We start from the raw sequence: 14,923 nt of genomic DNA, 5'->3' as shown, positions 1-14,923 counted from the left end.
AGGTCTCAAGGCAAGATTTGGCAAAATACAGTTTCAGCAAATCCAATTTGGCCAGGGAACAAAAATAGATTAAATAAACTAAATAAGTCTTCTTCCCATTAAATAAATCAGAAAAGTCTGTCTTGTAACCAGTCCTCTTCAAACAAGTAAAGTCTGCCCATTTTGTGCCGTAGATTTTGTGTCTATGCCTAGTATTTAAGCAAAATCATAATTTAAAAGACTTCTTTCCTTCATTCACTTTGGAAATTTGGAATTGCAGCAAATCGAATTTTGCCAGGGAACAAAATAGATCAATTAAACTAAATAAGTCTTCTTCCCATTAAATAAATTAAAAAAGTCTGTCTTGTAACCAGTCCTTTTCAAACAAGTAAAGTCTGCCCATTTTGTGCCGTCGATTTTGTGTTAATGCCTAGTATTTATACAAAATCATAATTTAAAGGACTTCATTCCTTCATTCACTTTGGAAATTTGGAATTGCAGCACATCAAATTTTGCCTGGGAAGAAAAGTAGATTAAATAAATTTAATAAGTCTTACTACTTCCCATTAAATAAATTAAATACGTCTTACTTGTTCCCACTCCTTTTCAAAAAAGTAGTTTAAAACGAGGTCCCTTCACTCAACCTTTAACCCTATTTATTCACCTTCTAGGCTAAGTGTTAAAGGCTAAGTGTTAAAGGCTAAGTGTTAAAGGCTAAGTGTTAAAGGCTAAGTGTTAGAGGCTAAGTGCCAGAGGCTAGGCGCCAGAGGCGAGTTTTTGTGGGCTGAAGTTTTAGTGGGGTTAGTGTGAATACAATCCAAAAGAATACAACAGAATACAATACAATAGAATATAATACATAGATTAAATTCAATAGCGCTTACTACTTCCCATTAAATAAATTAAATACGTCTTACTTGTTCCCAATCCTTTTCAAAAAAGTAGTTTAAAACGAGGGCCCTTCACTCAACCTTTAACCTCAACCCCGCACGTCACATTGTGTTGTATCTGTGAATGTTGGTTGTGGCCAAATGATAGTTTTCTTTCATTCGTTTAGGTTCCACGGTGTTTGTTGGCTATGTTTTCCACTGTCAGAAGGATGAAAATACAAAGTACAACGCTTGGACGTGGGCGAAGACGTCACCGGTGAGTCCTTCCTTCCTATTTATTTACCTTCTAGATGCTAGAGGCTAAGTGTTAGAGGCTAAGTGTTAGAGGCTAAGTGTTAAAGGCAACACAATACGAACAACACAACACAATACGAACAACTCAACACAATATGAACAACACAATATGAACAACACAACACAATACGAACAACACAACACAATACGAACAACACAACACAATACGAACAACACAACACATTACGAACAACACAACACAATACGAACAACACAACGATACTGCACTGAACAACACGATACCGCACTGAGAAACACGATTCCGCACTGAACAACACGATACCGCACTGAACAACACCATGCCGCACTGAACACCATGCCACACTGAACAACACCATCCCGCACTGAACAACACCATGCCGCACTAAACAACACCATGCCGCACTGAACAACACCATGCCTCACTGAACGACACCATGCCGCACTGAAAGACACCATGCCGCACTGAACGACACCATGCCGCACTGAAAGACACCATCCCGCACTGAACACCATGCCGCACTGAACAACACCATCCTGCACTGAACAACACCATCCCGCACTGAACAACACCATGCCGCACTGAACAACATTATGGCGCACTGGACAACATTATGCCGCACTGAACAACACCATCCCGCACTGAACAACACCATGCCGCATTGAACACCATGCCGCACTGAACAACACCATGCCGCACTGAACAACATTATGCCGCACTGAACAACACCATGCCGCACTGAACAACACCATGCCGCACTGAACAACACGATCCCGCATTGAACAACACCATCCTGCACTGAACAACACCATGCCGCACTGAACAACACCATGCCGCACTGAACAACACCATTCCGCACTGAACAACACCATGCCGCACTGAACAACACCATCCCGCACTGAACAACACCATCCCGCACTGAACAACACCATGCCGCATTGAACAACACCATGCCGCACTGAACAACACCATGCCGCACTGAACAACACCATGCCGCACTGAACAACACCATGCCGCACTGAACAACACCATGCCGCACTGAACAACATTATGTCGCACTGAACAACACCATGCCGCACTGAACAACACCATGCCGCACTGAACAACATTATGCCGCACTGAACAACATTATGCCGCACTAAACAACATTATGTTGCACTGAACAACACCATGCCGCACTGAACAACATTATGCCGCACTGAACAACACGATCCCGCATTGAACAACACCATCCCGCAGTGAACAACACCATGCCGCATTGAACAACACCATGCCGCACTGAACAACACCATGCTGCACTGAACAACATTATGCTGCACTGAACAACACGATCCTGCATTGAACAACACCATGCCGCACTGAACAACACCATCCTGCACTGAACAACACCATGCCGCACTGAACAACATTATGCCGCACTGAACAACACCATGCCGCACTGAACAACACCATGCCGCACTGAACAACACCATGCCGCACTGAACAACACCATGCCGCAATGAACAACACCATCCCGCACTGAACAACACCATGCCGCATTGAACAACACCATGCCGCACTGAACAACACCATGCCGCACTGAACAACACCACCCCGCACTGAACAACACCATCCCGCATTGAACAACACCATCCCGGACTGAACAACACCATGCTGCACTGAACAACACCATTCCGCACTGAACAACACCATGCCGCACTGAACAACACCATGCCGCACTGAACAACACCATGCCGCACTGAACAACACCATGCCGCACTGAACAACATTATGTCGCACTGAACAACACCATGCCGCACTGAACAACACCATCCCGCACTGAACAACACCATGCCGCATTGAACACCATGCCGCACTGAACAACACCATCCTGCACTGAACAACACCATGCCGCACTGAACGACATTATGGCGCACTGAACAACATTATGCCGCACTGAACAACACCATGCCGCACTGAACAACACCATGCCGCACTGAACAACACCATGCCGCACTGAACAACACCATGCCGCACTGAACAACATTATGCCGCACTGAACAACATTATGCCGCACTGAACAACACCATGCCGCACTGAACAACACCATGCCTTACTGAACAACACCATGCCGCACTAAACAACACGACGTCACACTGAACAACACGACACCGCACAGAACAACACGACGCCACACAGAATAACACAATACCGCACAGAACAACACAATACCGCACAAACAGTTTTAGATAATATTACGTCGCAGTCATGTGACGCGGACATGACGTCAATAGGCGGAACTCACGGCAAAATTATAATCCGTGGGCGTGGTTTGCAACAGGAAGTAGGAAAGCGGCAATTCTGGCAAACAAGACACAGCGGTTAGTAACACGATGACTAACAAGGCAAATATTTTTGTTTTCAGCTTGCTACTTGACCGTCTAGAGCGTACAAGGTAATTACAACTGTTTTTTTTTAGCCCTGAAAAGCGAGGGAGTGTGGCGTTTGGGAGGAATGTCGAACTCGGCGTCTGCTTCCAGCCACAGACGCCAAATTCCGACGATTATTTCGACTGGTCAACGGTTGTAAATTATTGCGTTGACTAAAAACTTTATTTAACTCTACTCTTAACTTTGCCGTTTCAGATATGCGGGTATTACACCGCGGAAATGACGTCAATAGGCTGAACTCTCGCCAAAATTCAAATCTGTGGGCGCAATGGCCTTGAGCGAGACACCGGATTCAAACACGACGATTATCAACAGAAATATCTTTATTTTCTGCTTGCAAGTGGACCGTCTAGAGCGTACACGGTAAGTACAACTCATTGTGTTTAAAAAGATTTACGTTTGTGTAGTTTGCGTTGCGTTGTATCTGTGAATGTTGGTTGAGGCTAAATGTTAATGTTTAATTTCATTCCTTTAGGTTCCACGGTGTTTGTTGGCTGTATGTTTTCCACTGCAAGAAGAGGCTCGTATCATTGACCAGCAGGAGCTACAATGGTGAGTACCCCTTTCGTCTTCCATTTATGTTAAACACTTCCTATTTCATGTCTAACAGTACTCGATTTAACAAATAACCATAAATAAATACAGTGTGGGCAGTCACGTTAACATATGTGATTATCCTGCCTAATATGTTTATCACAAATATGTCACTAATCACTAATATGTTTATTTGTTTATCACAACACCTTTGGACCTTCAGCAATCGATTATTTCCCTTCATCTACATAGAGACAGAACGATGGTGTCTTAAACATCTCATTCATTTCACCAAATAACTTCACGCAGGTGGATAACGGCCGTCTCGGTCACGCTATGTTGCGTGATGCAGTTTTGAAGAACCAAATGCATTTATTCAATGAATAAGTCAAGCTAGTTCTATGTTTATGATGTTGTAAGTTACGGTACCGATTGAAGTTGAGTTCGAAGCCAGTGGAAAACAGCGCTGCGTTTGTGCTCTCCAGGTACAAATGTTGTGATCTCTGACTGACGACCGGGCGAGACTCGAGTAAGAGATGTCCAAACGAGCTCCGGCAGGGCGGGCCAAGGCGGAGCGAACGGACGCCCTTCAGGCCGCCAATGACGAGCTGAGAACCAAACTGATGGACGTCCAGTTAGAACTTCAGCAGGAGAAGAACAAGGTGAAAACCTGAACAGACAGACACTGCCTGCCTCCCTGCCTGCCTCCCTGCCTGCCTCCCTCCCTCCCTCCCAGTTTTCCCGATGTAGATTAGACATGCGTGTGCCATGACTGTGTCAGCCTACATCAACAAATGCACCGAGGACGTCAGCACCACTAAGAATATCATCACCCGGGGCAACCAACGACCCTGGATGACTGAGGAGGTACGTCAAACGCTACGAGCGCGGAACTCTGCCTTCAAGTCTGGCGACAAGGAGACACTGAGGACAGCGAGAGCCAACTTGAACCGTGCCATCAGGATAGCGAAGCGAGACCGCAGTCGAAAATTTCAGGATCGTTTCCACGACGTCAAAAACATCAGGAGTATGTGGCAAGGCATACGGGCGATTACAGACTACAACTCACTCTCCCCCCCCCCGGTGGGTGTAGTTGATGCTGACTTTCTAAATGGTCTAAATAACTTCTTTGGGAGGTTCGAGGCACTAAACGGCACTCCAGCAGTTAAAACTGTCCCCCATCAGGAAGAGGAGGTACTCTGCCTTGACTCCGCCGATGTGTTGAAGACCCTGAGGAGAGTCAACCCCTGTAAGGCCCCTGGCCCCGACAACATTCCTGGGCGTGTGTTCAGGGAATGTGCAAGTCATCTGGCTGGGGTCATCACAGACATTTTTAACACCTCGCTGGGCCAAGCCACAGTGCCGGCGTGCTTTAAGACTGCCTCCATCATTCCGGTGCCGAAGAAACCTCAAATCACCTCATTTAATGATTGACCTGATTGGCCTGTTGCACTGACTCCGGTTATGATGAAGTGCTTCGAAAGGCTGCTTAAAGGTCACATCGTTTCCAGACTCCCCCTATTATTTGACCCGTTCCAGTTTGCCGACCGGCAAAACCGCTCCACTCAGGACGCCATCTCCTCCGTTCTTCACCTGAGCCTGGCTCACCTGGAGGAGAAGAACACCCATGTGCGGAGGCTGTTCCTGGACTTCAGCTCAGCGTTTAACACCATCATCCCACAGCATCTGGTAGGAAAATTGGAACACCTGGGCTTCAACACCCCCCTTCGCAACTGGCTGCTAGACTTCCTCACCAACAGACCTCAGTCAGTCCGGGTCGGACAGAACACCTCTGATGTCATCACCCTCAGCACAGGCTCCCTTCAGGGCTGCGTCCTGAGCCCCCTGCTGTGCACCCTGATGACACACGACTGCGTCCTCAGGTTCACCACCAATCACATCGTGAAGTCAGCAGACGACACAACGGTGGTGGGGCTCATCAGAGACAACAACGACCTGGACTACAGAGAGGAGGTGGAGCAGCTGGTGGGCTGGTGCAGAGAAAACAGCCTGATCCTGAATGAGGAGAAGATGAAGGAGATCATCGTCGACTTCAGGAAAAAACAGCCTCACCACGCTCCACTGATCATCAACAGCTCAGCTGTGGAGGTGGTCAGCACCACCAAATTCCTGGGGGTCCACATCACAGAAGACCTCACCTGGACTATGAACACTACGGCACTGGTCAAGAGGGCACAGAAGCGCTTGTACTTACAGCGGAGGATGAGGAGAGCCCACCTGCCCCCACCCATCATGAGGACGTTCTACAGGAGCACCATAGAGAGCATTCTGACAAGCTGTCTCTCTGTGTGGTGTGGAGGCTGCACCGCCTCCGATTGGAAGAACGTGAGGAGAGTGGTGAGGACAGCAGAGAGGATCATAGGGGCTCCTCTTCCCTCCATTCAGGACATTTCATCTCAGCGCTGCATGTCCCGTGCCCGTAACATCATCAATGACCCATCACACCCCCACCATGGACTGTTCTCCCTGCTGCCCTCTGGGAAGAGGTTTGCAGCATCCGCTGCAGGTCCACCAGGTTCTGCAACAGCTTTTTCCCTGCTGTCATCAGACTGTTGAACACTAGAACTGTTGAGCTCTAAACTGAACTCTGCATCACACATTCACAGAACTGTACTTTATGACACTACGGACCTCTATCTTGCACTATCTCGCACTACCAACTTTACTGAACTTGTATAAACCCTTTAAATAGAAGTTTAATACATGGTTTAGCATTCCTCTGCACACTCTTGAATACTGTTTTGCCTACTTGCACTATTGCATAATTATCACTGCTGCACTTTATACTTATTTTTAATATATATATATATATATATAGTATATGTATATATATATATTTTCATAGGATATGTTACTTCTATTCAACTGCAATATCACTACTTTGTTGTAAGACGTATGCAACGGAATTTCGTTTTGTATGCACCATGTGCAGACAAGATGACAATAAAGTTTGTCTAAGTCTAAGTCTAAGTCATGTCAGGTCAGCTGTCTGGAGAGAGAGAGAAGTCAGGACCTGCGGGCGGGGCGGAGCACCACCGTGCCACCGCCGCCATGACGGAACTCAAAAGCAAACTCCATGAGGAGAAGCAGAAAGAGTTAGCCATTACCAGGGAGACATTACTGCGGCAGCATGAAATGGAGCTGATGAGAGTGATCAAAATCAAAGATGGAGAGATCCAGCGACTGAATGCCTTGGTCCTCAGCCTGAGGGACGGCTCCATGGACAAGGTGATCCGCTCTATCCGTGTCTGACTATCCGCACGCCACGTCGGGCTTCGATGCGGCCGCTACCGTATTGTGTAGCTTGTCCCCAGTAAGCGTCGCGGCGCTCCGTTGCGGTCTCAACGGCCCGGTGTGGCGCAATGTCTGCTCAGGTGAGGAGGGGGGGCGCTTTGCTGGCGGAGGTGGAGGAGACGCGGCGGTGTCGGGAGACCGAGCGGTGTCGCCTCCACCAGGAGCGCGGAAGAAGCCCTGGCAGCGGCCCAGCAGGCCTGGCAGTCCCGAGCGGCCGAGCTCCGATCGGCTCATCACCAGCATCGGGAGGAGCTGAGCCGAACCAAGAGAGACTGCGAGAGGGAGATCCGCCGACTGGTAGGACTGATCAGATGCGCGGTGCGTGGCTATGTTCCCAATTTCGTTGTATACCTGCAGTGCAATGACACCTAAGGCATTCTATTCTATTCTATTTCACAAGAAGAAAATGTCCGGTTGCTCGCTTCGCTTTTGTCACAGCAAAGGTGTTCTAGTCGATTCAAGAAAAAAAATTGGCCGGTTGCTCTCTTTGTTTTTGTCACAATTCTGGCAAATGAGTTTGCCCGCCTGCCTGAGCGCTCCCCGTTTGTACATCCAGACGGATGAGATCAAGCTGAAAGACAGAGCGGTTAGTGTTTTGGATGAAGCCCTGGGGCCGGCCACGTCCACCGCCTTCAGCTGCAGACTCAGGCTGCCGAGCAGCAGATCGCTGCCCTGAGGGATTCCCAAAGGGCGGGCCTAAACTACCCTGGAAGTGGGGTCAACGCCGCTACTAGCAATCCTCTTCATTGCGTAAGCCACCTCATCACACACTTGCAGTACGCATGACTTAGTTCGTTGCTGGAGGAAGGTAGCACAAAAACAGTTTTGAACTTTGAACGAGTGCTTGTGTGTGTGTGTTGCGGGGCGTTTTCAGTCTCAGGAGGATCGGGACACGCGACGGTTTCATCTGAAAATCGCTGAGCTCAGCGCAGTCATCAGGAACCTGGAGGATCGAAACGCCCTGCTTTCTGAAGAGCGCAATGAACTGGTAATTTATTGACGGCACGCTTGAAGGTTTGCGCTACGTTTGATGCGCGCCATCCAGCGAGGCACCCATTGCGCTTGCTTATTAGTTGAGCGGCGCGTCGAGTCGGTTGCCTGGTAGATGTCTTTTATTGGGAGCCAAAGCCACGATTCCGTTCAAACCGATGCAAAAGGAATGGATACGTTCTGGCCCGCGTGTTGTGCGTCTTTCACATCCCGCACTTCATGCTTGCAGCTAAAGCGACTGAGAGAAACAGAAAGCCAGTTTCTGCCACTCCTGTACAAAAACAAACGCCTGAGCAGGAAGAATGAAGAACTCTCGCTGGTGCTGTGTCGCCATGAAAACAAAGTGCGCTTTGTCACCCAGGAGAACGAGGAGATGGCAAGCTTGGTAAGTCGACGCGGACAACGGCGGCGTGCCAACAGAGTCCACTGCATTTGTGTTCCACAGAGAAGGCCTAGTTCGCTCAATGACCTGGACCGCGGTTGCGGCCAGCAGGACGGTGAAATGGAGTTCCTTCAAGTTGTGGAGCAGCGGCACATCATCGACGACTTGTCCAAGGTCTTCAGGCAGGCGACTCGGTGCACGTACGGCAGCGCCACGCTCGCTCGCTGTCGCCAGGAAACCTTTTCCGTCCAAAGCTTAGCCGGCGGCCGCCATCCAAAAAATTGGCCCCTTAAATTCCGACCTTTCAAGCAGGAGCATTGTGCGCACGCGTTTGAACACGCTTTAGACTTGTTTTGCCGTTTTCAGCAGCTCAAAGCTCCCGTTTTGTCAGCGCCTTTGCCACTCGCTGTGCGCTGAAAACGACGGACTTGCCCGGCTGCTCAGCCCGTCAACCATGAGCCGCGAGCGCGACATCATTGTCCGTAGGCAGCTAGTGGCAAAATGCACCCTGTTAGAGTTGCGCTCGCTCCAACTTATTTTGCAAGAACCACACGGGAGACAAGTAAGTTCTTTTGGACACCTGCAGGTGGAGAGTCCATCCGTTGTACGAATGAAGTCTGACTCTCGGCTCCTGCACGAGCATTTTAATTAAGAGAAACAGGGTGGGTGTAAGAGTGGATTGAATAGAGGAAGCCCTTGACCTCTAGTCAAAACATAGCAAGGGGTGTTTTACGACTTTGTGTAGGAAGGGATAAGCGATAGGGATAAATAAGGGATAAATAATATTATTTATTACAGGTTGCAGTCAAAGTCAAAGCAACATAATGATACGATAAAGATAATCTGGAAAACCCTGACACACCCTGTAGTTGTCACTTTTGGAAAAGACGAGCGTCCCTCCAATCATCGCCGGTGACGTGTTTTTCAGGCTCTGGAGACAGGAGCTCATGTCAGAAATGTCATTGTGAGTCGCGTTTGTTTCTGCGCCGGAGCCGTTCGTTCCCTTTGCATCCAAAGAATCTCAAAGGCGGATTATTTGTGTCGACAGGAGAGAGATTTGCTGCTACGATACCGACGTCGAGAATCTCTGAGGAGGAACAAAGCGTGAGGTCCTGCAAGGTGGGTCTGTTTGTTTGCGGCTGCTTGGTGTTGCGCAAGATGAAATGGCCTTTTTCTCGCTATCGTTCCTCTCGTCGATTCATCGTGAGGTGTCGCTTCAGTTTGTTCAGAGAGATGTTTGCTTCCGCGCCCGCAGGTCATCGAAACATTTTACGGCTACGACGAAGACGTGTTGGTGGACTCGGACGGATCGTCCTTGTCTTTTCACACCGACAGAACCCCCGACACGGAACCCGAAGAGGTAGCCCGCCATTTCTGCCAGCGTATTGGCACCAAACATTCCTCTTCAGCCTGGAATCGGACTCGTCTTTGCGTCGCGGGTGCTTTGTCGCCGGTCTGACTGATTCTGGTACTAGTGCTGTGTTGCATTGGTGTGTGCATGAAGAGGCGGAGCTTCGCTACCGCCAGCTGACGCAAGAATATCAAGCGCTGCAACGAGCCTACGCTCTGCTAGCCCAGACCAGCGAAGGGGACTACGACGCCGAGAAGGAGATCAAGGTGGCGCCCCTTCCCGCAACCCCCGGCCGGGTCGCAGCCTCCCCGTTCTCACCCAGCCTCGGGTGTTCTCTGGTCTGAAAGGAGGAGGAGGAGCCTCCCTCCTCCTCCTTTCAGACCAGAGAAAAGCTGATGGTAGAAATGGGTCACTATCAAAGCAGAGTAGCAGATCTGGAGTCAGCGCTGAAGCAACAAGGACAGGTAAGCTCATCAATGAGCACACCTTTTTCTCAGACAAAATAGCTACATTCTTCAGTCACTCATTCGTCTGGCATTACTGGACCAACCCCCCCCCCCGAATGTGGCTGGGAAAATGCGGAGAAAAGCAAATGTCATTTTCCAGTCAACCAAAGAATTTGTGGATGAAAATGACACAACATTCCAAAGCTGTCCACGCGTTTGTCTCTTCTAGAATGTCAAGTGGGTGGAGGAGAAGCAGCTGCTGCGTCAGAGCAATCAGCAGTTGGCCGAAAAGGTGACGGAAAGAAAGGCGCTGGGCGGAGTCGCTTGGCGTCACACCCGTCGGGAAGCCCCGCAGATGAGGTCTGACTGTCTTTTCAGGTCAGGCGGATGGAGGCGGAAGAAGCGCGTCTGAAAGAGCACATCCAGGATATCCGAGACCAAAACGAACTGCTTGAGTTCCGCATCCTGGAGCTGGAGGTGGGAAGACTCGCACAAGCGTGTTGAGGCCAGAGATGTGACGGACGGACGGACAGACGGATGCATGCCTCTGCCTTTCAGGAGAGGGAGTGGCGCTCCCCCGTCTTGAAGTTTCTGCAAGTCCGTTTCCCAGACGGCCTCAGCCCTTTGCAGATCTACTGCGAGGCCGAGGGCGTGAGCGTACGTAAGGCGTCCCTCGCAACCCTAACCTTAACCCGAGGTCCCAGAACACCATACATTGCTCCTTGCGCCTTTCCCCCGGACATCGTCATCAGTGATCTGATGAAGAAGCTGGACATCCTGGGCTATAACGCCGTAAGTGTATGTCGAACTCCTTATGTTCGCACTCCACGAGACTCGGCGGCTCAAATGTGACTTTTGGAAGGCTTTGCGCTGAAAGAAGCTTGTTGACGCTGTGCCTTTGGGCTCTTCTATGTTCTGCAAGCAGAAGGGCTACCTGGATGAAGAGTTGGACTTCAGGAAGTGTTCCATGGACCAGGCTCATAAGGTAAGCCGCCCTCAAATCTCCCGCCGGACCACTGATGGACGAGGATTGCGGCCCAGAGGATCCTGGAGCTGGAGGCCATGTTGTACGAGGCGCTACCGCAGCGGGACTGCCCCGCCACGGACGGCGAAATAGCCAGCCACGCTGGCGTGAATGACGTGCTGACGGCGGATCAGAGAGAAGAGCTTAGGAGCGCCGTGGACCAATGGAAGCGAGCCCTGATGTGCGAGTTGAGGGAGCGCGACGCTTGCATCCTCCAAGAGAGAATGGATCTGCTGCACAGCGCGCAACAGGTAAGGGCCCAAAGCCAGCCCGGCACTTACTTGCACGCTTACTGGCTTTTGAATGCCACTTTCCATTTGTCCGTCCTAGAGGAACAAAGAGCTGAAAGAATTCATCGAAGCTCAGAAGAGACAAATCAAACAATTGGAGGAGAAGTTTCTGTTTCTCTTTCTATTCTTCTCCTTGGCCTTCATTCTGTGGCCCTAACACCAGCTGGTGAGTGAGCTCCAGCGGCACCGCACTCGACACCTCCGATACACTGCCAGCCGGTCTCAGACGTTGGCAGACGCTCCGATGCCAACGTATACCCCCCGCCACGGTGACAGAGGCACCGCGTCACACCGGCGCTCATCCAATCAGAAGGCAGGAAAAGCAAATTCACATGCAGGGCACTTTTGAACCAGAAGAGAGCGCCACAAAAAACGGTTGTTGCCCCAAACGCGCACTAAAAAGGGTCAGAATAACAAGAGTCCCACTGGCCAGCCGGGGCCACCCGTCCAGCTGTTTCTTCAGGGGGGAAAAAAATTGGAGTCACCGGTGAGTACATTTTGCATTTAGCTCTGCTTTTCTGCTACTGTCTTCAAGTGTGTGGCATCCTGCGATCAAAGATTCAGCCAACCCCAAAGCGGTTGACCTCAACGTCCCACCACCATGCCTACCAGAGCAGGTGACGTGATGCTTTGGACATCCTTCCGTCTCAGATGCCCAAAAGTACTCTTTGCCACATCTGCGGCAATACGGTGTCTTTTCAAAGGTGCAAATAAATCCAGCGTGGGCGGAACACGCACGTCTTCGGTTTTTCCCGCTTTGTTTGTGTGACAGCTGTTGTGAAAATTTTATACAAATAAAGTTGTATAGTACAGGTTTGGCCAAGCCGCAACTCCCGAACCGCATGCGGCTCTTTTATGTTCATATCAACATTTGTGTGTGTGTGTGGGGGGGGGGGGGTTGTGCGTGTTGGCTTCACTTGAGTTCAATTTGGTATTTTGGTCAAAAGCGCATGTGGTGAAATTCCACAAAGTAGGATGGGCAAACACATTTCTTTAAACTATGAGTGTCAATTGGGCTCTCGAAATGGCAGGGAAAAGATGCACAGCAAAACGAAAATACGTAGATGAACACAGGACGTTTTAATCAGAGTGGGAAAGTTTCTATTTTTTGTTGAACGTGATGGCAAACCATTCTGCCTGATATGTCAGACCTCAGCGCATTTCAAAGATTCAAATCTTCAGCGCCATGCACTTCAGCTCACTCCATGCTAACATTGATCAGGCGTCGAACCCGCAACATCATGCTTAAGAGGTGGCCATGCTAACCAGTGCGCCATTATGTCAACGCATAATAACTAAGTCTACTGATCAAAACAGCGGTTACTATATGACGTCGCTACGTCGTGGTCACGTGACGCAGACAAGCCGTCAATGGACGTGGGCAGAGTTAACTTGTTTAAAAGGGAGTGGGCAGAAGAAATATTTAATTTATTTAAATCTATTTTGAGTGCACACCATTATGCCAATGCATAACAACTGTAAATCTACTAAACAAAACAGCGGTTGCTATATGACATCTGCCACGTCGTGGTCACGTGACATACGTGACGTCGATGGGCGTAACTTTCGCCGGAATTCAAATCCGCGGGGAGAGTTAACTTGTTTAAAAGAGAGTGGGCAGAAGAATTATTTAATTTATTTAAATCTATTTGGTGTGTGCGCCATTATGTCAATGCATAACAACTGTAAGTCTACTAAACAAAACAGCGGTTGCTATATGACGTCTGCCACGTCGTGGTCACGTGACGCGGACGTGACGTCGACGCCTACTTTACATCCCACCGATCACAGGACCCCTCGGCTGCATAACCGTGCCCCCTTCCCAACCAATCGGATTTGCTATACGCGAAAACGACGCCAATGGAAAGAGCTTCCGCCCAAATTTAAATCCGTGGGCGTGGCTCGCAGCAGGAAGTAGGAAAATGGCGGCGATGTTGACAAAGACACAGCGGATGGTAACATACGACTAACAAGAGAAATATTTTTATTTTCTGCTTGCAACTGGACCGTCCAGAGCGTACACGGTAAGTACAACTCATCGTTTTTAAAAAGAAGTACTTTTGTTGCCCTGAAAAGCGAGTGAGCGTGGCGTTTGTGGGGGACGTCGAATTTCGACGATTCTTTCTGGTCAACGGTTGTAAATGATTGTGTTGATTAAAAAAGAAAACTTGATGTAACTCTACTTTTAACTGCCGTTTCAGATAGATTTGGAATTGCATCACATCCAATTTTGCCTAGAGCGTACACGGTAAGTAACACTCGTTGTGTTTAAGGAGATTTACGTTTGTAATAGCAGAAGTGTAGCCGCGTTCCGTTGTACGTGTGAATGTTGGTCCAGGCGAAATGTTAATGTTTAATTTCATTCCTTTAGGTTCCACGGTGTTTGTTGGCTGCAAGTTTTCCACTGCAAGAAGAGGCTCATATCATTGACCAGGAGCGAGCTACAATGGTGAGTAGCCATAACATTTATGTTAAACACTTCCTATTTCATGTCTAACAGTACTTGATTTAACAAATAACCATAAATAAATACAGTGTGGGCACTGAAGTTAACATATGTGATTATACTGCCTAATCTGTCACCGAGTAGATTGTTGCAAAGTAATATAAGATCCAAAGTTGTAATTCAGAATAGTTTTCAAAAGAAGGCCATTAGAATTATATACAAGTCTGATTACCCTGAACAAGCTATTAATTAAATCACAAATTCTTCAATTCAAAGATTTGGTAGATTATCAGACAAATAATGTCTAACAGTAATTGATTTAACACATCACGATAAGTAGATTGAGTGTGGGCACTCTCAAGTTAACATATATGATTATACTGCCTAATCTGTTACAGAGTATGTTGTTGCCAAGTAATGTAGAATAGATCCAAAGTAGTAATCCAGAATAGTTTTGAAGAGGCCATTAGAATAATAAACAAATCTGATTACCTTGAACATAATAACAAGCTAAGTGTTTAATATGTCCTATGAAGTCAAAATTGGGCACCATCATGTGGTGAAATTTGGAAT

At 48.5% G+C, this 14,923-nt stretch overlaps 1 protein-coding gene across 1 annotated transcript; it reads left to right on the top strand.

The window, feature by feature from the left end:
- The first annotated feature begins 11,500 nt into the window (after positions 1-11,500).
- On the top strand, positions 11,501-12,711 carry LOC148401222 (janus kinase and microtubule-interacting protein 3-like). The gene is made up of 3 exons (XM_088368919.1): positions 11,501-11,575; positions 11,632-11,865; positions 11,945-12,711. Exons 1-3 carry the CDS (start codon positions 11,501-11,503, stop codon positions 12,059-12,061), a joined length of 426 nt encoding a protein of 141 aa, XP_088225045.1. The 3' UTR covers positions 12,062-12,711.
- The last annotated feature ends 2,212 nt before the right edge of the window (positions 12,712-14,923 follow it).

This window comes from Syngnathus floridae, chromosome 2, assembly GCF_059516105.1.
Source record: "Syngnathus floridae isolate MCC-2025c chromosome 2, RoL_Sflo_1.0, whole genome shotgun sequence".
In the NCBI taxonomy this organism is placed as follows: domain Eukaryota; kingdom Metazoa; phylum Chordata; class Actinopteri; order Syngnathiformes; family Syngnathidae; genus Syngnathus; species Syngnathus floridae.
This window is presented reverse-complemented; position numbering and strand designations above follow the sequence as displayed.

Excerpts from the sequence above, each read along its gene's own strand:
- LOC148401222 (XM_088368919.1), top strand. The coding sequence starts at position 11,501 with ATGTTCTGCAAGCAGAAGGGCTACCTGGATGAAGAGTTGGACTTCAGG. Across the intron at positions 11,576-11,631 it reads CCATGGACCAGGCTCATAAG|AGGATCCTGGAGCTGGAGGC; the intron begins GTAAGCCGCCCT and ends ATTGCGGCCCAG. Across the intron at positions 11,866-11,944 it reads TGCTGCACAGCGCGCAACAG|AGGAACAAAGAGCTGAAAGA; the intron begins GTAAGGGCCCAA and ends TGTCCGTCCTAG.